At 49.5% G+C, this 25,118-nt stretch overlaps 1 protein-coding gene across 5 annotated transcripts in view; it reads right to left on the bottom strand.

The window, feature by feature from the left end:
- Positions 1–10,801, bottom strand: part of CASKIN2 (CASK interacting protein 2) — a 74,954-nt gene extending 64,153 nt beyond the window's left edge. For 4 of the 5 annotated variants that reach the window (XM_034790128.1, XM_034790129.1, XM_034790131.1 and 1 more), the window contains exons 1-2: positions 10,367–10,800; positions 5,224–5,991 (exon numbers count right to left, since the gene is read on the bottom strand). In XM_034790128.1, coding sequence (XP_034646019.1) covers positions 5,224–5,320 — 97 coding nt within the window. In that variant the 5' untranslated portion in view covers positions 5,321–5,991; positions 10,367–10,800. Of the gene's footprint in view, positions 1–5,223; positions 5,992–10,366 lie in introns of all 5 variants that reach the window. The other variant, XM_034790130.1, reaches the window with a different exon arrangement.
- Between the last annotated feature and the right edge of the window lie 14,317 nt (positions 10,802–25,118).

The following is a 25,118-nucleotide window of genomic DNA, read 5'->3' as shown; positions in this document are numbered from 1 at the left end:
CTAGCAAAGCAGTTATCAAAGTGAGGTCCGTGCAGAGCTCGCTGGTCACATGGTGCTAGCTCGCCTGTTTGTTTCCAGCTACTGCATCACATTAGAAGCGGCTAAAAATACATGTCTAACATTACTACTCCACACAAGGGACTGCTGTAGTTACCACAGGGATCTAATGTGACTGAATGGAGGAGGAAGTGGCCATTGGAAGGGGAGGAGACCACTGGACAAGCTCATTATGAATTATTTGCCCCAGTCATAGGCCAGGAGCCCACTGCACAGGGTGCTATTCAAACACAAAACAGAGACCTGCCCTGGAGAGCTTACTAGTACTCGATTAGAACAGAATCTACATGATAGAAAGGTTTGAGAACCCCTGGACTAGAACAATGGCAAATAACCTGCTAAAATACAGGTATCATGCCTTCTAACTAAGGACACTTGATCCGTACGAGGTCTGGGAGCTCAGAAAGCCACTCGAAATGCTTTGTGGATGGCTAAGGTCAGCGTCAGGTTGAAAATATCCGGACTGCACAGAATCAGGTTCAAAGCCTAACAGGGTTGATGTAGCTCTTTATCCTTCCAAGTTAATACTGTTTTGCCCGACTGGAGCCTCTTCCATCTGAGGATCTCAAAGCACTTTACATACATGAATTAAATGAACCTCACAGACCTCCTGGGAACCTAGAAGCAGGAAATACCCGTTCTCTTGGACTCTGCCTTAAAATCCAGGATCCTGCCTGCTCTGCATGGATATTAAAGCGCTTTCCCTGAGAGTATGGATTTGTCCCAGCGTGCTTGGTCTAAAGTTTCTCCTCCTCCATGCAAGTAGAGGAGAAACTAGTTGACTGCCTTCACCCCAGAAGTGGCTACATTTCAGCAAAGCTGTGAGCATGCAAACTTTAGAGACATTTTGCGATTCTTCAGGATGAACGACTAGCAAGCAAATCCCCCTGGTAAACTCCATCCAGGAGCCTGCTCTTGTGGCACAGCTGAATTAAACTCTGTCTTCCCCTCATAACGGCTGGCACAGCTTGAGAGACTTCCCCCTTTCCAAGGGACAATGGCTGCAGCCCCAATTGTTCTGCTGGTCTCCTCCCCCAGGAATCTAATCTTGTGACACCCCCCCTCCCCAATCCCCCTCTTTTTTTTCCCTAGGGCTACTGAGCCGGTCCCTGCCCAGCCAACTGGCTCATTGTTAACGAGCGCGTCCAGCCAGGAAAGTGATTGATCACTAGGGAGAAAGGCCAAAGCCGCGACGGGTCGTTTAACAATTTCAATTAAACTCTGCAGCACTTAGAGTTCAATCCTTGAGGGGGCCACTTAGGGATCTGGGGCAAAATCAGTACTTGGTCCTGCTAGTGAAGCCTGGGGGCTGGACTCGATGACCTTTCAAGGTCCCTTCCAGTTCTAGGAGATGGGATATCTCCATTATTAAAAACAAAATTAAAACTTAGACACTGAAGGGGAGGAGAGAGGGAGAGAGAGAAGGAAATTAAAACTTCTACCACTGCTCCAGGTGACAACCCCAACAGCAGTAGAGTCCACGGACAATGGCCCACGCCCTCCCTGGAGGTGTATGGTTTGAGAGAGAGAGAACCCCTCCCTGCTTGCAGAAGTAGCTCTAGCAATGGGCATCCCCCACACCCGCTGCCTTACAATATCATACTGATGTCCCCCAGCCCCATAGAGCTGCAGGATTAATGGGCTCTCACCCACCAAGAAAAAAAATCATCATGTGCCCCCAGGGCTTTGAAATAATAGGTGCTCTGACCCATTTGTGCACCAACATTTTCCACGCCATGCACTGCCTAAGAATATGCACATTGAATATTTAACTGTGTGTCCCTGAAGTTCCCGCTGCCGGGACTGGCGCTTGATTCTTGGTTACGTGCAGCGACTTTTTTTAGGCACAGGAGATCCCCGAGGGCTAATCACAGAGATGCGGCTCCGAATCCACTGAGACAGCAGAAGGACTCTTAGAGGGATTTTAAAAATCAGCATCTCGGCCTGTCATATGGAAAGGCGCTTTAATGAGCAACAAAGGCAGCTAGCATTCTGCTCACCCGGCATCTTAACAAAAAGAGAGGGAGAGAGAGGGAGAGAATGAATCATAAGGGGTTGGGAGTAGAAGGCTCCTCTGGTGGAGGGACAGAGCCTCATGCAGCAGGGGAAACTTCAGACCTCTCCTGCCACCATGTAATAGACTGATCCCATCTCTGGCTGGGGGTTCAGCCCCTGGGGGCAGCAAGGAGGGGACAAAGCCAGAGCAAGGCAATAGAGAACGCTCTCCAATTGCATTTGAGTGAGATAGAGTCATCAGGTGATTAAGGCCCTAGGATGGAGGTGAGGAAGCCAGCCTTGCTTCTTCCCCTCCTAGCATGGGGGCATTCTCACCCCATTGCATGTTACACCTCATCAGGCTCCCTTTTCAAGCCAAGCACACCAGCTGTGCCAGTTCCGGCTTCACTAGTTTCTTCCTTAGTATTTAATCTGGAGATAGAAACTGGGGTTGTCCTTACTCTCAGCCCTTCCTTAATGTCAGCTCCTGCTCTCCTTTTGTAGGCATCACTAGCCTCTCTCAGAAAGCTTTCAGAGTTGTAGCTGTGTTAGTCTGTATCAGCAAAAACAACGAGGAGTACTTTCGGCACCTTATAGACTAACATTTATTTGGGCCTAAGTTTTTGCCGAAAACTTAGACCCAAATAAATGTGTTAGTCTTTAAGGTGCCACAAGTACTCCTTGTTGTTTTTTCTCAGATAGCTGTTGATCCTTGTTTCCTCCTCCTCCTGAGAGCTAAGTATCTCTCCGCCCTCTGCCAAACCTATATCATTCAGACTGCCCCGTGCCACCTGGCCATGCGATAAGCAGGTGGGCAGACCTGTGCGTGATGTTCCCATTGGACTGGGCTAGTTCCTTGTACTGACTGGGAAAGTTCTTTCCAATTTGCATTTGGTGCAGCCGTCTAGGGAGCGTTTTGTTTCCGTAACCCCAGCGCTGTGGATTTTCAGAGTTTAACCCCTACCTCCTCCGGCTCAGAGCTTTGCAGTGTCTCACCCAGCAGAGTTTATCCCCGCCTTCTTTTTAGAATCCCCAGCCTCACTAACGTAGATTTCCCAGCACTGAACACACAGCCCAGAGCTGCTCCTAGTCTCTCCAAGTCAGTCTCAATTATTCCCCCCCACACACACTTTCCTCCTCCTATGAAGCTTTTCACATGAATTCTTTTGCACTCATGAGAAGTGCCAGCCTGACAGACCTGGCAACAGGATGCCTGTATTCATAGCACAAGCACAGCACAGGCCGCAGGAGGGCAAGCTTCCCCTATGCTGCACCACAACCCTGCCCTGGATGGACACCTCCCAGGATGAAAGGTTTGCTGGCTATCCCTGGCCCGTTCAGCCCCAAGAGCACTATTAAATGTGGTCGTTTTTATGATGTGAACACCTGTCTCTGGGGACTTGGACCAGGACCCCCTTTCCCTACATTAAACTTTCTTCCCCCCACCAGTTGGGCCTAGAGTCCAGCTTAAATCCATATCCCTTCTGATTGAAGAAAGGAGAGTCTTAACATTAGCCTTAAAGAGCATTTTAGCAGGATGGCTTTGTAGATCCAGAGTATGGTTCTTCACCCTCAGCACCCTACCAACCCAGACCATTACAGTCAAAGGAGAAGCCATAAGGCGTATTCAGAACTTCCCCTGCAAACAGACACACCCCGAGTCACCAACTGTTCCCCAGTGGCTCAGTTATCTCACGTGCTTTAGACTACCCTGTTTTACTTCTTCATCCTAACGGCTTCCTTATCCACTCAGCTGATTAGTCCGGTTAGTTCGCTTTTCCTCCCACTACCCTTCTGCCGTCGTCTGTTGAGTCTCACACTCATATGAGCTATTCCTATAGCTCAGTCTTCCTTCTTCTTAGCCAACACTCTGGTGCCCCTATATGCGCTGGGTGTCACTTGTCTCACATATCCCACCTACTCCCGGAAGAACCCCAAGAATGAAGGAGCTGAACCAAGATTCTGGAGCTGGACAACCTGCACTTTTGAGAAGTTCAGATCTTAACCTTTGTCCCTGGGGCCCCAGCTTTAGGATAAAATTCAAACCCTCCCACCCACCTCTATTTCATTCCAATTACTATCCTGCATGGGGATGTCTGGGACACGGGCTGCTGACAAGGTCTTATCAACGCCCTGTTCTTTTGTTGCCCCAAAAACCTACAGGGGTTTCTTCCCTGCTCCTAACCAGGAACTCGTCCACTGAGGACACAATCTCTTGTATCCTGATCTTTAGGAGAATCAGCGCATGATTGGGGTGTGACGGCACAATGTACCACCCTCAACTCTAACCATGGTGTTTCCTACCAATACCGTCTGCCCTCTCCTGGGTGTAGTTCAATGTCTTTTCCCCATAAGGAGGGTTGTGCTCAATAGGGCTGTGTAATTCTCTCCCCATCCCAGTGATCCTGCTTTCCTTTATACACAGTAATCCAGCTCTCACCTGTGTCTCCCTCCCCTGCCACTTCCATATTTCATCTAGGATCTTTTCAGCCCTTGAATGCTGCTTGGGGGGGGGCCCTCTGGGCTCCCACTCAACAGGCCAACAATGAACGCACATAAGCAGTCCCCATGAGTTTCTTTGCTGCAGTGACAGGGGTCTCCCCCTTTATCACAGCCTGGTCAGTGCAAGCACACAGAAACGGCCTTAAATTCATTCCGACTTCAGTTCTGCAGCTGACCTTTAAGAGCATACAGGAAAGAGACGGGCACTATTGAAGGGTTAAACATTACCAGACTTAAAGAATCTGAAATTCAAGGCCTGACAATTGGTTCCAGTTGACTGGCTTGGATGGTAATTTTTCACAAGATAAATCTGACCAGAAGTAAGTGGCAATGACTGAAGGACCCTCTGCGCCAGCATGCCCCACATTTGTGGTGCTCACTTTCCTTTGGTGATTTTCTGCCCCTTCTCCCCCCCCCTCCCCCCCATCTGTCCCCCACATTTCAGGGTTCCCACACAGAGGCTACTAGAAGCATCATCTTTTACATTATCAGCAAGCTCTGGATTCACTCCAGGGCACGAATGCCAGGCTTCACATGCCCTGTTCCCAAGGACTCACACACCAAGGCCCTAAGAGTAGAATTCACAGCAACTGGCAGGAGATGCAGCAAGCAGCAATGCCCAGGTTCCTTCAGCTCCCCGCTGCTGCATTAAGAGGCAAAGGTACTCACTGCTCTTGGATGCTTTGACCTTGGCCACCAGTTTCTGCACACCAGGTACATCCCCATTTTTCACAGCCTGGATCAGCTCCTGCTCTCGTCCCATCATGGACAGGTCGGAGTGGTAGGGGAGTGAAAGGAAGAGGTCCTCAGATCCCTCCGGTTCATAAAGCCATGGGCGCGCACGTAGCAACTCCTCAAAATGCTCTTGAATGGAGGAAAAGCCCAGCAAGAAAAATATTTTAAAATCCCACGGGACATAAAAAAAGCCTTTATAAAAAGATCTCTCCGTTAATGGTGATAAATGCAGCTAGGAGCCACTTTCCTCTTGAAGGGGACGGAGGTGGGGATGCAGTCTGGTTAAAGAACATGCAATCACTTAAACAAAAAATAGTTCTGTGCTTGGGGACTGACTCCCAGCAGCAACAGGGCCCCACAAGACAAAGCCAGGCAGTTTGGAGGAGGGGGCCGGGAGCGTTTGCATTGAGAAGAGTCTGGCCTCTTAACCGAACTTGTGTAAAGCTCTCAGAGATCGAGGGGTCATGTTTTGCTTCCTTCGCGCCAGGCTGAGCTGCGCTGATGATTCCCTAATTCTTCCCAAAGGGATTATGTGCTCCTTTCCATCTGGAAGTTATAGATCCTCTCTCTCTCTGTTATCCCCCTCATGCTGGCATTCCTCTCGGTGCCGTCTCTGCCAGCCACGCTGCAGACCCCCTGCTGGGCGATCAGAACCTTGGTCACAGAGCCCTAGCGGAGAGGTTGTAGTGGTGCTCCCAGTACCTGTGAACATCAACAGCAGGGTCAGGTTTCAAAGGCTATTTACTTATCAGCCTCATTAAAACAGTCCATTGCGACTGCTTCTGTGGCCACGCCGAAGAACAAATAGTTTGACTATATTTAGTACTGGCAGAAGTCAGACTATCCTCATGTTAAAAGGGCTGCAGGAGCGGAGGGGGAGAGGCCCTGTACTGGAGACGTCCTAACAGTAGGTGCTGTGGGCTGGCCTGGTGGGCACAAGAAACAGGAGATCAGATTGGACCCCCAGCATGGATGCACTGGGAAGGTCATGAGTGCCCTGTCCTGGCACACATGCATGCAGGAGGGAATGGGGCCAGCAGTGGGAGGAGCAAGAGTGTGGGCACAAGCCTTGCCCCCCCCTTGCACACCAGCAATTGTCTGGGCACGCTACACCCTTTCTAAAGGTGGGTCACGAGCCTCCAGGGAGTGTGCTCCCCCCGGCGCCCTTGAAGTGTTCTGCCTGCATAGGACACAAGCAGGCAGAATGTTTCCTCAACCACTACTTGAGTGCTGTGCCTCCTCCCGACCCCAGCAGAGCCCTGGCCGTGGGGGAGACAGACTACAGTGGGAGCACGGTCTAGGGACTAGAGACAGGGAATCTGGACTCCCTTGGATTCTTCTCTTGGTTCTGTAACCGTTTCAATGCATGGCCTTGGGCAAGTCACTTAACCTCTCTGTGCACATCTCTATGTGGCTTTAAGAATCCCCTCTCTTAGGGGAGCTGGGAGCTGTAATTAGGTATGATGGAAGTGCAAAGTATAACAACCCTCTTGGAGTGTGATGGACTTCAATGGCTATCTAGATACTGATATGGCCATCACTACGGTATCAGAGTGCCTCACTGAGAACCACTCCACCAGCCAGTACAGGATAGGACTGTAATCTATATTCACTATGGCTACTTTTTCTCCCAGCAGGTTTAAAGAATCCCAGTGATGAGCTTCCAGCCTTTTCCCTGGACATTTAGGAGGACTGCATTTCAGCCCGTTACTTTTAGTCAGGCCGCCTTGGCCTTGCCGAACATTTCCTCTCTCCGTATGCCTTGCAAACATAGATACTGCCCTGAGAATTAACTGGGAAGATCCAGTGCACTGGGATTTAAAAGATACCCATTAAGAAGGTTATTAGCGCACGAGCATTCTCCGGCAATGAGCTGAGCACAAGCTGGCAGAGTGACTGTACTCAGAGGAGAATCAAAATTTAATTCAGCCCCCAGCAAGCCAATTCCCTGCTGGTGGACTGTGTCTCCATCTCAGTGCATAGGGCATCCTTTCAGAAACTGAGGTTCCCCCTCCCCCGAATGTTACAGGATGGGGGCCCCACCACACTCATTCCTACCCGCCAAAAGTCTCACCACTCCCAATCTCTAAATTTAGATTTATCCAAACATGAAATTTTTTTAAATGGCATTCTGTACATTTCTAGACTTCTCCCATGTTTCAGCCATGCATCTGGCATCTTCTCTTCACCCTGTCATGAAATCTTGGGAGAAGGAGTGTGTGCGAGAGAGAAAATAAGAAAGATTGACACAAGCTGCCAAACTGCTGTCAGATAGCTACAATTCTTCATTAGCACCAAATTAGAACCAGCAAACTAGTGCTACAAGGCTCCACTTTCTGTTACCAGTCACATGAGCCATGGATTCTCCTAGATCTCCCTTTCTGAAAGTTCCTGAGAAGCATCCTTGGCTGTTTATAATGTTGGGTTCTGTTGTAATAACTGGGACTACAAATCTACCCAAATTCTAAAATCAACTGTAAAAATGATATGAAAGTTTCATATGATGTTATAACCACCTAGGCTAACAAATGGTGATGAAAAGTAGATCAGGGGAGAGACAAATCTAGCCTCCTGCACCCTCACATATTAGCACCGAGTCGGACTCTTGGAAAAACACTGCAAAGGGAAGAGGGCAAACCAAGAAAGCTAAGATCATTGCCTGGTAAGGGGGACACACCAGTGCGTGACTGCAGGATGGGGCTGAGAGGGTAGCCACACCTCTGGGCGGCACAGTGGCACCCGCCAGGCAATGACATTGTCGGGGAGGGGCACCATCAATCACTCTTGGCACTACTAATATTGTGATTGGCTTCTCACTGGCAAGGTGCTGTCTATAAAGGTGTTACCAGGTGGAACTGGGCTTCTTCTTGCTCCCCGCACCGCTGCCAGATACCCCTGCCACTGAGTTCCCCTTGTGACCCCCGGTGATTAATGAGGACCAGGGTGTGGGATGAGACTAGCCAATGCCCTTGATTTATGAGCTTTGGCAACAACTCTCTCTACTCCTGAAGTCATCATCATACATCTTGGGGGAAACTTTCGTTGTGGACAAGGGGCTTGAACTGCTCCTAGGAGCGAAGGGAGGCTGGGCTGTGACAAGGCAGCTCTTCCCAGCAGATGTTGCATCTTGGTCTGAGCAGTTTGGAGAGGCACATGCAGACCAATGGTTGTCAAATGGCCATAGAAAGGCATCAAGGACATCTGCACATTCAGCAGGTGTTGAGATGCTGAACCTCAGCCTGTGAGGCCTTATGGGCGCACATCGTGCAAATAGAAGATCTTTTCAACCTGGACAGACTGTCAGAAATTGAGAACTGGTTTGCTGGTAGAATTTACCAGCTAAACTCATGCCTAGTGGCATCTGTATTTGCCCTGGCAGAGGGGTTAGACTCTTCCCTGCTTGGTACACTTAGAAATATTTGGAGACACCAAGTCTCCAAATCCCAGGGCAGGGGCAGCAGCCTTTCCTACAAGTTAGAGGCCAGCTCACTTTCTGTGCTGAAGGGGTTGGATTTGCAGGGATGCCCAGACTTGCATGGTGAGGCTTGGGGTTTTCCCATGCAGTAGCCTACATGGGATTACAGGCCTTGGGTTTATGCTGGCCGATTAGGCCCTGGGCAGTTAGGTTGTTCTGAACTTGCACATTGCAAGTGGGTTGCAATGTGATGTGCATCACAACTCAGGTTGGCGGTCACATCCCCACATCACTGCTGCCAGGTCAGGCTGCTTTAGGGGTTTCTCTCTATCCTCACGTTATAATCAAGTTGCGGCCACTTGGCTTAAGTCTAATGCTTGTGTCCATCCTCATTGCTTCTTGCCATAAACAAACATGAACTGGGTTAACAGAACATCTCCTGGAATCTCAGTTACTGCACCAGTTTAAAGCTGTTTGGTTTCAGTCTGCTTCAGCACATCTTACCCAACTTCACTTTGATATCATCCGAACATACTGGCACTTGACTTTTTTATACTGAAGATTTTAAGTCAATCTACACTAGGAAGCAGGCTCATATCTGAATTCCAGCTACTCCTCCAACCTCATCCAAGACGCTGCCAAGATCCAGAAGGCACCAGGAACTCTGTGTAACCAAGGGTTAACAATCTGCACCTCTCAAGCTTCAAAAGAGTGCAGCAGTATCAGATGTAGTCCAGAGCTAGAAGTATTTATCCCTTCGCTCCCTGTCGGTGTTTATTGGCAATAGTCTGGAATGTGATTTGCTGTATACAGTGATAGCAAACAAGCCTCCCCCTACATGAGAAAGCTAATCTTTCAACCCAGGAATTCACCTGGAGAACCCAGGAATCTGAAATATTCCTTCAAACAACTCAGAGTGGAGGGGAAACAGTAGAATTACGTAAGGGGAGGAGTAGAGATGCTGAACAGCAATTTAAAAACAAAACAAAAAAAAACCCAACCCTAAAGGGCAGTCTGGGGAAGTTCTCCACACCCCCTGCCTTCAGAAGGGGAAAACCTGATGCAAAGGTTACTATGATGGAAACACACTACAATCATAACAGTAAACACTTAGCGCTGAGGCATCTCCTCTACCAGGCACTATACAGACCTAGGAAAACCCCTCCCAAAACAAAAACAAGTATACTTAATCAGCCCCCGTATCACACATGGGGAAGTTGAGGCTGGGATGTTCAAGGCACTTGCCCAAGACCACACAAGGAGTAAGTTGCAACAAAAGCCAAAAGGGGGGATTATAAAGGAAGGAGGAGGGGGAGGAACAGTCTAATGAAAAAGAAAAAAAGGCAACCTGGAGCACTTCTCTTAAGAGACTCAAACTATAAAAGAGTAAAGAAAAAATTAACCTGGGGCAGAAGAACGTTAGTAGGCAGCTCTGACAAAGGGGATATTTGAACTCCTCTTTTTACTCGGGGCTTTAAACAAATATTTTCCGATCAAAACGCTGAACGGGACCCGAGCGGAGCTGAGCCTATTAAAAGAATTTGAAAGCTACAGCACAGGCATCAGTGACCCAGTAGGGGGGGAATAAGGGAAAGTCATTCTCTGCGGGCAGCAAACAACCCGCACCAATTCCCGCCCCGCTCTTTCTTCTCCATAACTCACCTCCCCAGGAACTCCCCTGCGTTTCCAACAGGCAAAGTTGCAAATCCAATTCCTTCTCAGCCACGTCTGCCCCCGGCTGGGGAGCGTTCTCCCACCACCACCTCCACCCCGCAGAGCTGGTGTAATAAAAGCCAAGAGCAGATCTCCCCTTCCACACAAAAATGCCTTTGATCTCTTACAGTCCCGGACTCGGGGGGCGGGGGGGGAGGGAGGAGGGGATCAAGTCCCCAGGCGCTGGAACTGCAAAGCAGAGCTGTGCTGCTACTGCAACAATATCCCCTTTGGTCCTCAGAGCCCTGCCTGGCCTGCTAGGGATTCCCACGGGCACCGCCGACCCCGCTGCTGAAATTGACCCGTCTAGTCAGTTTCACAGGGCGCCTAGGAACTCTGAAAAGTCTCTCTCCCGCAAGCCACCTCCCCTTGCCCGCTCGGTCCGTCTCCCTGCAGGAAATCCCTCCCAGCCTCCGGTCCGTCCCTCCTGATTGGAAAAGCGAAGGGGGCTGCACGAGCTGGGCAGGGCCAGGGCTGCTGTCAGTCAGGGTGATGTGGTTCCAGATTTGGGCAAGGGAAGGGGCGCGTGGAGAGTGCTACCTGAGACTCTAGTGTAACTGCAACAGGAAGCATGTGCCCAGGTGTGCGCGCTTTGGGACCGGAGCCTTCTCCCCCGCCAGAGCCTGGTGGAAGGTCGAGAGAGGCGTCCCAGCCCTTAAATACTAGCCTGTGCCATTCCCTTCCAGCTGCAGGGAGCCCAGGCTGTATGGGCGGCTGGCTTATCTACGGGAGCAGGGAGAACTACAGGGCTGGGAAGAGCTTCACAGCAAACCGGTTCCTCTGTTTCCTTGCAACTTCCAACTCAGTTCTGAGATTCAGTTTAAACTCTTTAAAACAATGCGAGCGAAGTGCTGCCTGTGCCACTTTAGTCCCTGCTGGTAGGCAGCCCCGGTGAGATCTCCGCTCCAAGGAGTTCCTGCGCCTCCCTCCCACCGCTGGATTCTTTACCGGGGGTTTGCTGGAGTAGCTCATTACTGGTTTAGATTTGTTAAGTGCCAGCCATGCACTGATGCAATTGTTTTACTGCTTTTTGGTGTTTACAAGTCTAGAACTTTAGGGTCCCAGGTGCATTTCAAACTCTGTAATCACACCTGGAGCCATCCCTCTTTGTACATGTGATGCAGTCTCTTTCCCTCGCTAGCCTCTGTGGATTTTGTGTGAGCTGGAGGATAGGCCCCAATCCTCTGAGATGTTGCCTTTACTGCAGGCAAACACCTATGCAGAGCTCAGGTTCCACAATTAGGGTGACCAGCTGTCCCGCTTTTATAGGGACAGTCCTGATTTTGGGGTCTTTTTCTTATATAGGCTCCTATTACCCCCCCACATTCCATGTCCCGATTTTTCACACTTGCTGTCTGATCACCCTACCCACAATCTCAATCCCAGAACAAGCTCTGCGCATTAGGATCCTGCACAAATGAGATTTGGTGGGGTTCCACATGGGTGCAGTGCTCCTTGCAGGATTGGGGCATTAGACCATCGGCTCTTTGGGGCAAAGACCTTGCCTTCTTCCTTGTCTGTAAAACATTCTATGTCCCTCTGGCACTATACAAGTAATAGTTAATCACCTTTCATTTTACTACAGTGAGCCATCGAAAATAAGCGACCATCAAAAATTAGTTACTGAAGGCCGCTTCCTAACAAAAGTGGAGCAGAACTGTAGTCAGTAGGACTGCCTTGTCAGAGGGTTTCTTAGAACAGGAGGTTGCCTAATAAAACTGGACAGCTTTCACGGCACGATACCACTGGATTATCAACAGCTAATCAGATTAAAAACCCATACATTGGCTTAATTCACTAAGGGTCCAACCCACCGCTCCTGTTGGCTTCTGTGGGAGTCATAAGTACTCAGCACTTCTCCAGATCAGTCCCTAAAAAATTACACCAAACTATAATTTATTGAGCAACATGAATAATGAGGAAAATGGCAGGGCTGGCTGAGAAGGAAGAGCTGGAGTTCTAAAATACACCCTGTCTTTTCAGTTCTGACTTAAAAAAAAAATTATGCACATTTGATTAGAAATGTCAACATTTTACAGCTGCTATTTTGAAGCGCGGCGCTATAAGTAATCTTGCTAGGAAGCGACATGAAGTTAAAGGTCTTGTTATTCATTATGTGATTTTGTCAGAGCTTGTAAAGTGCATTGACATTTATACTAATCCCCCGAATTTATGTAGTACCTTTGTCCTTTTAAGGATCTTAATTAAGCTTCACAACACCCTGGGAAGCAGATAAGCCCGCTTTGTAGATGGGAAACTAAGGGCTGGTCTACACAATTTTTGTACCAGTGTCACTATTTCCTTCAGGGATGTGATTTTCTATCAATATAGTTACACTGATACAATCGCTAGCATGGGATTATACCAGTATAATGGTACCTTATAGTAGTACAGTTTACTTCCATTCTCATACAGGAATAATCTACACTGGTATAAGCACCTTTGCACTGGAATAACTGTCTCCCCACGAGGAGGGTTGTGCGATTAATTATAATGGTATAGTTAAAGTGGTACAATTTATGTGTGAAGACAAGTTCTAAGACACAGGAGTCAAGGCCAACAATCTCTAAACTAGGGTGACAATTAAGCACTTGGCCTGATTTTCAGCTGTACAATTCCCAATGACAGCTTTGAACATTAAGCCACGTATTTAGGTGCTTTATTTTATGTAACTAAATTTGAAAATTTTGGGTTAAGTTACTTGCCTGAAGGCACACAGCAATTGTTGTGGCAGGGCTGGGAATCGGGATTAGAAGACAGTAGAGTCCCACTACCTATCAGTAAACCACACAGCTTTTTAACCCTTGGAAAGCTCATATTTCTCCCTCCTGATCATTTAGTAAGAACTGTTAGTGTCCCAGAACACCAGACTCCAGCGTAGGCGCTTTGTAGCACTACCGACAAAGCATCGAGATGTCTGATTTATTTTCATGGCATCCACAGTACAGGTTCCAAGAGGGATGATCATCAATAAAGAAAAACCCTGCACAAAATTTCCTCTCAAAGCTAAATATCTCATAGCAATTAAGAGAGCTGTGTGTTGTCCAGAGCTATCCCGAGAGGCTGGGGAAGTGGGACAGATCTCCTGTCCAGAGCTGGGGAGAAAGGGCTGTTTTCTGCCTGACTAATCACCCCCTCTACTGCACTGGAGTGGGTTCCAAGCTCCTTTTAAAAATTCTTTTCCTTGGAGTGAATCTGGGCGGTGTGAGCTGAATGAACTCTACTGCTGCATTTCTGGTGCGACTTTGGGGGAAGGAACATGCAGGAGCACAGCTAAAAGCTCACCCCAGCCCAAGTCCTCCCTTTCACGGGGCCTGGTTTTCAAAGGCGCTGAGCACCTGCAGCTCCCATTGTCTTCAGCTAGAACTGTGGGTCAACGGCTTTGAAAACCCAGCCCTTAGTGAGTTCTATGTACATGGGACAGAAGTGCTCAGATTCCCTCAAGGACTTTCCCTTTTGCACTAAAGAGAAGCTCTGTCTAGTTGGAACAATATTGCCATCTAGAGGTGAGTAGTACAACCTTCCTGTTGCAGGCTATTGGTAGGGATTGATTATACTGGAATAGTATTCTTTTTAAACAAGGAGTTATTTGAGAGCACCTTTCAGGGAGGGAGGCAGAAGAAAAGAGAATTTGCTATCTGAGGAAATATATTTTGGCTTGATGTACACAGAAAACATACTTTAGTTCATATACTACAGTACACACAGTTCGTATTGTAACAGATCTGTTCTTCCCCTTCACCCTTGCAGGTGTTGCTGTGTGCAGCTCAGAACTTCAAGGGGCTAGAACTCTCATCTTCCTTCTTCAAGAGCAAAGCCCCCTACCATAGAAACTAATGGAGACTCACAGAAGTACAAGACCTATGACACACAGATGTGTCGTTCCAGTGCCATCCAATATGCATACAGCCCCCCTCCAGGACATTAAACATTGCTATAAACAAGAGCAGAATTCATTCTCCAGTCAGCATATTTAAACCAAGCCTTTAATCTGACTCATCCACTGATCATTTTACCCCTCACATGTAGGTCACTGGAAGTCTGAGAAAGCAGCAGCCCTTTGGAATGCCAACACAGGACCAGATAGAGATTTCCCCTTTTCCCAAGCTATGATTGTTCCTTTGCCATGTCCCTGGAGCCCACATTTTGGGGGAAGCGGGGGGCAATTGAAGGCCTCGCTTCATCTTTGCTGTTCCATCAGTCTCTGCAGCTATTTATTCCTTCATCTCACTCCTGGGATTATCCCTTCATTATTTGTTTCTAATAGTCAAAATAAAATGATTTATTTGTTGTCAGGAAAAAAAAAATCAGCCCTGCTGACCAAGAACAAAATATCCTGCAGGACTTCCAGAGCATCCCCAGCGGTCTTTGTTAGCCCCAGCTGAGAGCAAGAGAGAGCTTTAAAAACTAAAGGCCAGACCCACAAAGGGCCATAGGCATCACAACACCTAACTTTCAGGCACCAAGAAAATCTCTGGAATAACAATGGGATCTACAAAGCCTGAGTAAGGTGCCTAGGCTCCCTATACACTGCATGGGGAGAGATAGATGTCTAAGAATGCAATCCATGAGAGCCAGTATGTTAGGTGGGGAGCTGCCTGAACTGCTCAGTGACAGATGCAGACAAGAGGGGTTGGTCCTAAGCCCCGTCCCTCTCACAGAGTTGGGTGCCTGTCTGCTTGTGATCCACTGCTGGGAACCCTTCTCCTGGAGCCAGGCACCGTAGATGCTTAAGTTGTTTCTTGAGAGAATGAATGAGGTGCCTGCCTCATACCACACAAAATGGCCGGAGAAGGAGATGGTGTTGATGGAGGAGATGGTGTTGGTAGTAGCCACCTTCTAAGTATTAGCCCCAGGGTAAGAGTGGGATGTGGGAGACCCAAGGTCAATACCACTTCCCCCCATGCGGAAAAAGGATTTGAACCAGGGTCTCCCACTTCCAAGGAGCTCCCTCAACCTCTCTAGCTGCAGCTGCTCCACTGGGTATAAATACTTAAATAGTCAGTGGGCCAGAGAGTGACCCTATGGCCAGGGAGTTAGGGCATCCCATCCAGCAGGTGGGAGACCCGGAGTCCAGTCCCATTACTCTAATTATTTATCCACAGTGGAACAGCTCCAACAGAAGAGATTGAGGGAACCTCCAAATCAGAATATCCCAGAGCTTGCTGGTTAGAGCACTCTTCTGAGAGGTGGGAAACCCTTGTTCAAAACCTCTCCCTGCTTTCAGGCAGAGAGTGGGGTTGAACCTAAGTTCCCCACATCTCTCAGCTGAGTGCTCTAACCCCTCAGTTAATTATATGGGGGCCAGCACCATCTCCTCCTGGATTTTGAATGGGGCCCAATCCAGTAAGTGTGCTCAGAGCACTTCTACTGGATGGGGGAAACACCTGTCTTCCCCCACTAGGTGGATTCCACTGGGACTTCCATGTGAGAAAGATGACAGTCTGAATGCTGGCAATGAGGCTGCAGTGCGCATGCTCAGAAGCGGTCACGAAAGTGCCTTTCACCCTGAAAATTTAGGCACCAAGTAAGATTAGACGCCAACCAAACAAGGGCTTTGTGAATCACAGTGGAGCCTAAAACTGGGATTTAGGTACCTAAATACCTTTCTCAGTCTGGGCCCAAGAGCACAAAACTTTCCATTAAAAATCTCTCATTTGCTCATGGATTGCAAGGCTTTGAAAGTTTGAAACTTTTATCTCCACCTAGTGGCAGGCTGAGAATAGACAGACTTCCAAAACATGGTAAGTATGTTATGAAACAGCATGATGGAAACATACTTTTTTCAGTCACAGCTCCGTCAAAGCCCCACCTTTCCCTCTTGTTCTGTTTAAATACCGTAGGGAGCAGTGTGGTCTAGTGGTCTGACCATCAGGAACATCTACTCAGTGATGTGCCGCTGCTATTTTTAAGCCCTGCATCCCAGGGGTGTGCATGCTGCAGAGGGGCGGGTGGGAGGAAGAGGCTGGGGAATTCATTTAAACAAATTAAAATTAAAATGCTTTCTTATAACCAGGGCCAGGCTAAGAGGTGGAGGCACCGCTCAGGGAAAGTGACAGATTAAGGGCACTGGCTGGAAATACCCAACCTCTGAAAACAATAGAGGATTCTGATAGTCCAGCACAATGGGCAGCTTGTGCCATGCAAATGAGGGCAGCGGAGTGGCCTGAAGATGCTGTTGGGGGAAATCAGAAGGTTATCCCTATTTTTAAACACTCCCAACTCTTGGTACAATCTTATCTTTTCCATTCTAAACATTAGAAGATTCCTCCTCAGCAGTATTCTTATGACAACCCCCACAACTCCAAAATTCACCATCCCAGGCAGGAATATCTCTCCTGGTTTGGTGAAGGAATGGTGGGAGGCAAGGCCACTCTGGGACATCACTGGCTCCAAGACTGAGCCAAGCTCGCTGTAAGAGGCAGGAGATGGTTCCCTGCCTCCCAGTGGGTGGCTGTGAGGATAAGTTGGCTAAAGGGCCACATTTATTTACTCAGGTTTATAGACTGGTGCTGAGTCATGCACATCTAGGCACATGTACAATTCTAACTTCCTAAAGGTGCACATAGAACCAGTCAATTGATGCACCGTCAACAAAGCTCTCATAGGTCTCCCCACATAACTAAACCCTCATCCCTCCTCAACAGCTTCAGAGAAAGCCTGGGGAAGGAGGCATTGCTATATGGCCTGAAGGTTACTAAACGTGGGCTTGATGTGACCAAGCTGAGGGAGTGGGATTTGGAGCTCAAAGCCCTCCACTGAGCATAGCCTACCCAGATGAACACGGCCAAGGATTGGCCACTCAAATGTCCCATCTGATCTCAGCTGTCAGACAAGAGCAGCTCCTTAGAAATACAGCAATCAAACCATCCGGGAATTTACAGATCAAACCCCAATGCCTTGAACTGCACCTGAAAATAAGCTGGGAGCCAGTGCAGACTCTGGAGAACAGGTGTAACAAGCTCCTTGTGGGAGGCTCTGATAAGTAATTGAGCAGCCACCTTCTGCACCAGCTGAAGTTTGAGCGGTCTCCAGATATAGTTCATGCAGGGCATATTACAGTGACCCAACCCGGAGGTTCAGATTCAGAAGGAAAGGCTGCAACCTTCTTGTCTAGCACAGATGGATGAAACTACATTTGGGTGCTGCTGTCTGGACGTCCAGCAGCTGAAATTCCAACAAGAATCTACAGTTGCAAACTTGAGTAACAAAAAGTAGGCTAATCCCTGACTTGGCAGCTATTTCCTCTGGAGAGCCAGCCAACAGCACCACCTGGGTCAGATGAAACAGATATAGAGCAAGTGATAGCTCGGCAGTTTGTACCGCCTCAGACCTCCCATCGGCATTGAACAGGACCAGTAATAGGGCAGATGCTTCCATACAAGGGAGAAACCATTCCAGTGCTTCCTTTGGATCATTCCCCCAAGGGAGGGGAGTGAGGATTGGCTAACAGAATACCCTGATGTCCTGAGACCCACATAGCTCCAGCTTGGAATCTACAAGGAGCCTTAGGTGCTCTGCATAGTTCCCTTGGTTCTCTCTCTCTCTCTCTCTTCACCATGACAGCCTGGCTGCTCCAGGAGCCATGGAGCCCAAGCTCAGGTGGACTCTGTGCATTCAGAATGAGCATTTTAGTTAGTACAAGTCTCCCTAGGAACATGCCATGGAAAGCAGCAGCTGTTCCTTGCAGCCACCCTCTTCCCTTTGCCCCCAATGCCACAGTGCCACCACCGCATTGGGGGGCTTTTGCCCAAGGTGAGAATACAGTGATGTTGCTTCTCTCCCTACATTGTGGTGCTTTTCCAGCCACACCTTACTACCCCATGCAGCACATAGCCCACTGTCTGCAAAGCACTTTGCCCTTGGAAGAAGCTAGCTGCCCAGATACATAGTGCTCAGCTATAAGTCTCCCGTATGCATGAGTGTCTCTGTAATGCCATCATCCTGACTCTACTGTAACAATCCAGGCAGAAGGGTCCTGCCACATGAGTACGGTATTTGAGCAGAAGGCAGCAGGGTAGGCAGAATGTATAGCACATTGTGAGCCAGAGGGGTGTATCTGTTCATTTCATTTCTCCTGTCTCTATCCTCGAACAGACAGTGACTGCTCGGGGGCTGCAGCTGCTGATGCCAGGGGGACAGTTTTAAACATTTGCCCAGTTATTCAGTAATCTGCAGGCTGAGAGTCAGTTACTGAACTTGGGCACCTAAGTCCAGATACCCAGAGCCCCACAAGGGCACCTAGATCTGCATGTAGGGGGCTCAGTACCTGCCTTAAGTGACAGCGTGAACACCTAAATGTGAAGACAACCATCCTACCTTAGGCCCCCAGGTTGAATAATTGGGCTTCACTTATTAAACAAGCTCAAGTCCCTACAGCTGCTGCCCAGAATCAAAGCTGCACTCTATTACATGCAATGACTGCTTTTCGGAGGGGGGTTATGCAGGCTGGACTCTTGCTTCATCCCCAACCAGCCCCTTGAGCCATCCAGATGCTGCCCAGGGGGTGAGACTCCTGTGCTCCCGCAAGTTGCCTCCACTGATATGAGAGAGAAAGACAAACTCCAACTCCATCCAAACTCATCTACACCATGACTCATCTGCCTGGAGGGGGCAAACAGCAGCTTGGTGTTTGCTATTTTAATTTACTCTGTTGAACGCTACTGATGAGGTTTGTATCCAGGGGATGATTTTCTTTCAGCCCTAGCCCAGCAGAAACAGTGCCCAGTTTATAACTGGAGAATCCAGTCCCTCTGATCTCATGTTACAGCCCAGGGCTGTAAGGCGCTCTGGGCTATAACAGGGGATAATAGGGACTGGTTGTGTTGGGCTATGGCCCGTCCAGCAGGCTCCCAGAGCAATTAGCAGGTGGCAGCATTAACTGCAAGGGTAATGAAGGACACCTGCCAGGAAACTCAGTGCTGCCTAACCCACTGCAAGGCCCAAGCACATTCCTGCTGAGTGTCCCAGGGCAGCATATCATCCAATCAGTGACCTGCTCCAGGTGGGGCTGGGTTCCCCAAACCCTATCACAGGGTGGCCCTGCAGGTCTAACACTGGCTCCTAGTCACCTCTTCTTTGTCTCCCATGGTTCTGTGCCAGCTTTCCTTCAGTGGCTTTGTCTCCTACCACATCAAACTCCTCATCCTCCCCTTCAAGTCCTCACATAATCCCACTCCACTCATGCCTCTAGTCATCCCCCCTCCTCACTCCACTCAAGGCTCTCTCCATCCTGCTCTGTCACTTTCTCAGGGGGGAGGCATGAATGAAAGTCTCTCTTCTTGGTTACCAAGGCACTACCTGCTCCTGCAGTCTTCCCCTCCCCAGATCATCTCTCCCTACCCTTCCCTATTGCTCCTGCCATGCACTACCTAATGCATATGTTTCATTGGGTTGAGGGCTCATTCTCACTTCCCTGAACTCAATTTCAAAACATTTATTGAGGTCTAAAGGTCCCTGAACCCATAAGCTCTCCAGGGCAGGGAGCATGTTTGTAGAGTGCCACATACATTTACAATGCTATAGCTACAGCATTTATAAGAGTCTCTTCTGTAGTAAGCACTAATGGGCATAGAGGCCCGAGATTAAATGGGTCATTATAGACTGCTAGCCTGCCCCCTCTCCCCAGCCCAGGAAAGGTTAACACCATGCCCCAAGTCTGTTCAAGCCCTTTCTTCAGGCACCAGTTACCAACTGCACAAGCAAGCTCTAAAATGATACAGTTCAACATATATCTACCTTTCCCCAACCCTCCTGCCACAAACACCAACCTGCTGTCTGGTGCTCCCCTCCAACCTGAGCTCTTTCAGCCGTCCCAGAAATCAAACTGCTCATTGGGTAATCACCAGACCCTTCCCAGCTGGGGCTGATCATGCTCTCTCCAAGGCCCAAACACCTGATCTTAAAAGGGCCCTGCCTCAGAATAGGCTGGCTAGCCCTGGCCCCCTGGGATAAGTCTACAAGCATTTTGGATCTAGTGGGAGTGAGTCTCCTCTTTTGGCTCCAGCCTTGGCTTAAGGGGGTTTCTGCTGGTGCTCTAAAAACAATAGTGTAGACAGCACTTTGAAGTTGCAGCTTGGGATATGAAGCCCACCACCTCCCTAGGCTTCAGAGCCCAAGGTCCAGACAAAGCCACAACTTCACCATGGTGCCTATCCAGCTATCCTAGCACCAGCCCTTTTAGACCAAGTCTGGCCATCCAGGCTGGGAGACTGGCTCCTGCTCAAACCAAAATGCTAAACAGACATACACTACAGGGGCTGGCCACCCTGTTCCAGGCATGGAGACTTAATTCTCCTTTTGTGCCCAGGGTAGGTCCCTCCAGGTCAGCAGTGAGGCTCGTTGGCTTGGCAGCAGTGGCTTGCCGTACTGCTGCCTGTGCTGGGGTGGGAGGGCTCTGCTCCCCAGGGGAAGGGGGGGCTGTCAATCCAGCCCCTTTTATGAAAAATAAACAACTGGATCCCAGAGGAAAGGCCTCATGTCAGGAATTTTCCTTTTCTTAAAACTTTCCATGTGGATGTGGCCCTCCCTCCCTGATTGCTCCCTGTCCCCTGGAGGTGAACAAGAAGGTACCGGAGGCTTCCAAGCCAGGGAATGCGTTCCTTATGGAAGTCGAACGCTTGCAGTGAAGATGGGCGTTTGGGCCTGTCTGGCAGCTGTGACTCCCTCCCTCACCGAGGCCAGGGCACTCCAGCCCTGCTCGCAGGCTTGGTCGTGCGGATGACAAGAGCAGATGTGGTAGGCCTGGACTCTGTGAGGCCTCAGCGCCCCAGTCCAGCTTTTCTACTTCCCTGTGGCCAGACACAGCTCCATTAGCACAAGCCCTGTAGGACTCTGCTGAACACCAACCAGGGGACAGTGTTTGGGCAGTTGCTGTGTATGGAATCGGTGGCAATATTGCAGTCATGGGCACTAGCATAAGAACCTAGCTAGCTAGTCATCTCTGCTAAAGACGGGGAAAGGATGGGGAGTTGCTCCCATCCACCTCCCAGTGTTTTTGGAAGCTCCACTCAGGCAGGCAGTGCCCAGCCAAAGTCTCTTTAAACAAAAGCATTCCCCCATCCTACCCCAAACAACATCCCTCTACCCAGCACTGCAGTCTGCCCCTCACCATGCACTGAAACAATATGGGGCTACCCCTCTACTTCACTCCAGCCGGAGTCCTGCTCTAACTGAGCTCACGACAGAAGCAAATTCTGTGGCATTAACAGCACTTCATGGGGCGAGGGAACAGAAATTAAACTCTGAAACTCTGCTCAAACATATCAAACCCCTCTAGCAATTAATTCTGAACGGATCTACAGCTCAGAGCGTGGGACTCCGGCAGGTAATTGATGAAGGATCTCCCCTGGGCAAGGACCGGACCTCCCATGCTCCAGCACTTGGCTCCATGTTGCTCTAGATAGCTATCTGCTCACACTCACCTTTCAATCAGAACACATCTGCTGTGGTGCTCTGGCTCTCTCTGATTTTCCTGCTCCCTTCCGCCTGGTTTTCTCCTTCTACTACTCATCTGTGAGTCTGTCTCTACAGTCACTTCCTCCTCTCCCTATGTCTTTCTTTCTTCCTTTCCTTTCTTTCTCTCTCTCTCTGTCTCCCTTGCTCACTTGCTCTCTCAGGAAATTAAAGATAATCCTTTTTTTTTCCTTTCTGCTGCCGGATTCCCTGTTTAACATTCTCTGCATGTGCTTGCACTGATTCAAAACAGGATTAGACATTCTGTTGCTTTGATGTCAGTTGGGCTCTGCACTTGAGGCAGAGAGGGGGAAACTAAAATGTCTGTTCACAAGCCCTGCAGGTTCTGCACATCCACTCACACCAGTCATCAACTGAAGGTCAGAGACATTTATCTGCCGCCCAGATAATAAAGGCGGGTTCCCCTTCCACTCGGATTAGTCTGCAGGAGGGACAAAGAGCGTGCCTTGCTCCAACCCCGCGACATGGCAGCCAGCCGCGCTCTGTCCCTATGCTGTTTGTTATTCCATAAGCCGCTGGCTTGCACTCCTGATTCCGTTTTCATGAGGCACTTTGGGGGCTTATCGGCTCCCGTTAGGAGGCAAGGAGTAATTAATCATATGAAAACATGGCTTGTTTGAGTGTCAGCAGATATTATAACCTACAGCAGTCACCCAGCAGGGAGCAAATATGCCACCGGAGTCACTTTCAATAGAGAGATCTGTCCCTCAGAATCCCTGAGGGGAAGGAATGCCTGGAGTTACCCTGAGCAGGCACCATGCCACCTTTAAGTGAGAAGCAAGGACAGGAGTGGATGCTCTGGGAATACATGGCAAAGGTAGTTAAGGAGAAAGTGCCCATCTGGGTTTTCCTTAGCCAGCCCCTGGGCCACCTTTAAATAAGAAACAAGGCCAGGGAAAGGCCTTGGAGTGGTTTGGCTGGCGTTTCACTTGATTAGGCCTGAATTTCTTCCCTGGGCCTTCCACAGGGAATGTGCAGCTGGCGTTATCCACACTGGCCTAAATAACCTGTTAACTCCTCTAGTCCCTGTTTAGATTGAGTGGGCCTGATCCTGCTCTCACGGCAGCAGAGGGCAGTTGTACCTTTGATTTTAATGGAAGGCTCATGAGGTCCAGTGATTCTTGGGCACTGCCTGCCACATAGGTCAGCTCAGGAAAGTGAGACCCAGCTTGCATTCAGACCATAATAGATTCAAGGGAATCCTCTGGCATGAGCGTGGCTCAATCCCTTTGTATAGCAAAAGGCTGCGATCAGATACCTGGGAAACCAGCTCTCCTAGCGACTGTAGAGGAACTAACAGTCAGAGACACTGTGCAGTGGCCTAAATCATCCCAAGAGTCGCTGCAGCTACTGGAGAACAACGCGGAAGTTCCAGGCAGCAGCTCGGGAACTCCAGAGGCCTCATTAATGTTCCAGGGGCACATCCCAAAAACATTTGAAATGTCACTTCACAAATGCATGACACTGCTCAGCTCCTTGGGCCATGAGACTGCCAAGGGGAGAGGCTGAGAGCACCAACAGGGAGCCCACAGTGACGGTAGGGAGGCAATGGAGCTATGGACAGTGACTGTAAGGAGACAACAGAGCCACAGAGAGGGAGCTTGCAGTGACTGTCGGGAGATGATGGACCCATGGACAGGGAGCTCCCAGGAACTACAGGAGTCAATGGAAGCACAGACAATGAGCCAATAAATGGATTCACTATGCCTGACTCTCACACACACACACCTCAGTGCACCTCACAGAGGAGGACGCAAGAATGCTGCAGCTAGCACTCCCTGAGCAGCAGGGGGCTGGCAAACATGGCAGTGGGAGTTGTGCACCCGAAAAAGGAGGCACATCCATGTGGGGTGGAGGGCAAACTCCTTGTCCCCCACTGGCGCCTGGTAGCTGGCACTGGGACCAGCGCATGTGGCACTAGTTTTAAGGAGCCTCCTCAAAGCATGCTCCACACAGTGCTCAGGCAGAATTCTGCTTGCCTCTGTCCAGAGCAACTACAATGCCTCCAGCCCCCACCACTGCAGCCCTGCACCTCAGCACTGCTGGAATCGCCATCACTTAGCCCAATGTTCACAGGGTTATTCCAGGGCTTTGGAGAGTGTCCCACCTCATTGAGAACCCTCTTGCAGTGTCCCAAGTGCTCTGGAAGCTCCTCTGCCAACCAGGCAGGGGCTAATCTATTTTTGTCCAGCATTCACACAGACTAGATTAGTGCCTGAAATGAGCTCCATCCTTCATGCTGGAGCAAAGTAGATTAACTCGCAGTGCGCCTGCCTCACGTGACCCCCATTCTCCAGGCCTGCTGATTAATAAAGCAGCTTCTTTTATCTGCCAAGCTCAGGAAACCTGTGTATCTGGGCTGGCTTGAGACAAAGAGAAATATGGGCACTAGATACAGACACAGGGTGTTATTGGACGCGCCAGCCTTGATGAGTGAGTTCTGCCATCTGGACCTTGCTGACATGCACCTGTTTCACAAGTTCCCATCTCCCACACTAGCATCCATCACACTCCTGTCTCCTCTGCTTCCATCCTCGGTGCACTCATCCCACTGCACCTTTCTCCCCTTCACCCACACTCTCTTCACTAATGTTCCTTTCCTACATGCCCCTTCCTTCCTTCTCCCTTCCCAGGCATTGTCTCCCTTCACAGGTCCCTACTAATGATCTTTGAATTAGACACTGAATGAACTACCAGCCCGCTAACCTTTTCCTGGAGCGTGAGAGAGCCAGTGCCTGTGGAAGTGCCAGCGGTTCTGGGAAACACGGAGAGATCTAGCCAAACAGGGAGGAGGTACCCGTCAGGGACTGCTGTTCAACCTGCAATCTATCAGGGACAGGATGGATTGCTAGTGGGAAGTCGCTGCTCATTCTCTAGAACAGGGGGGCTCATAACAAATTCTTTTGGTGGCCTCAGAGTGCAGCCACCAACTCTTGCTGGTGGCCGCTCTGACACTTTTTCCTAAAATACTTAATTAACTTTAGAAAAAAATATGCACATATACTAGCGCAGACTTGCTAGCTAGCTGGGAGGCTGTGAAAAGTGGTATTACTAAACATAAGCCTCCCGCTGCTTGTGCTGGGACTGGTAACTGACGTGGCAAGCCCAGAGGTGCCTTGGCTATGACCTGCCAAGCCTACAGGTGCCTGGCACAAATGAAGCACTGGATGTGGGGTAGGCAGCGGGGGCCAGGGTGATGGGAGGTGGATGCTGAGCCCCGCCGCCC

Source organism: Trachemys scripta, chromosome 14 (assembly GCF_013100865.1).
Source record: "Trachemys scripta elegans isolate TJP31775 chromosome 14, CAS_Tse_1.0, whole genome shotgun sequence".
In the NCBI taxonomy this organism is placed as follows: Eukaryota; Metazoa; Chordata; order Testudines; family Emydidae; genus Trachemys; species Trachemys scripta.
Note: the sequence above shows the minus strand (reverse complement) of the source record. Positions and strands in the feature narration are given on the sequence as shown.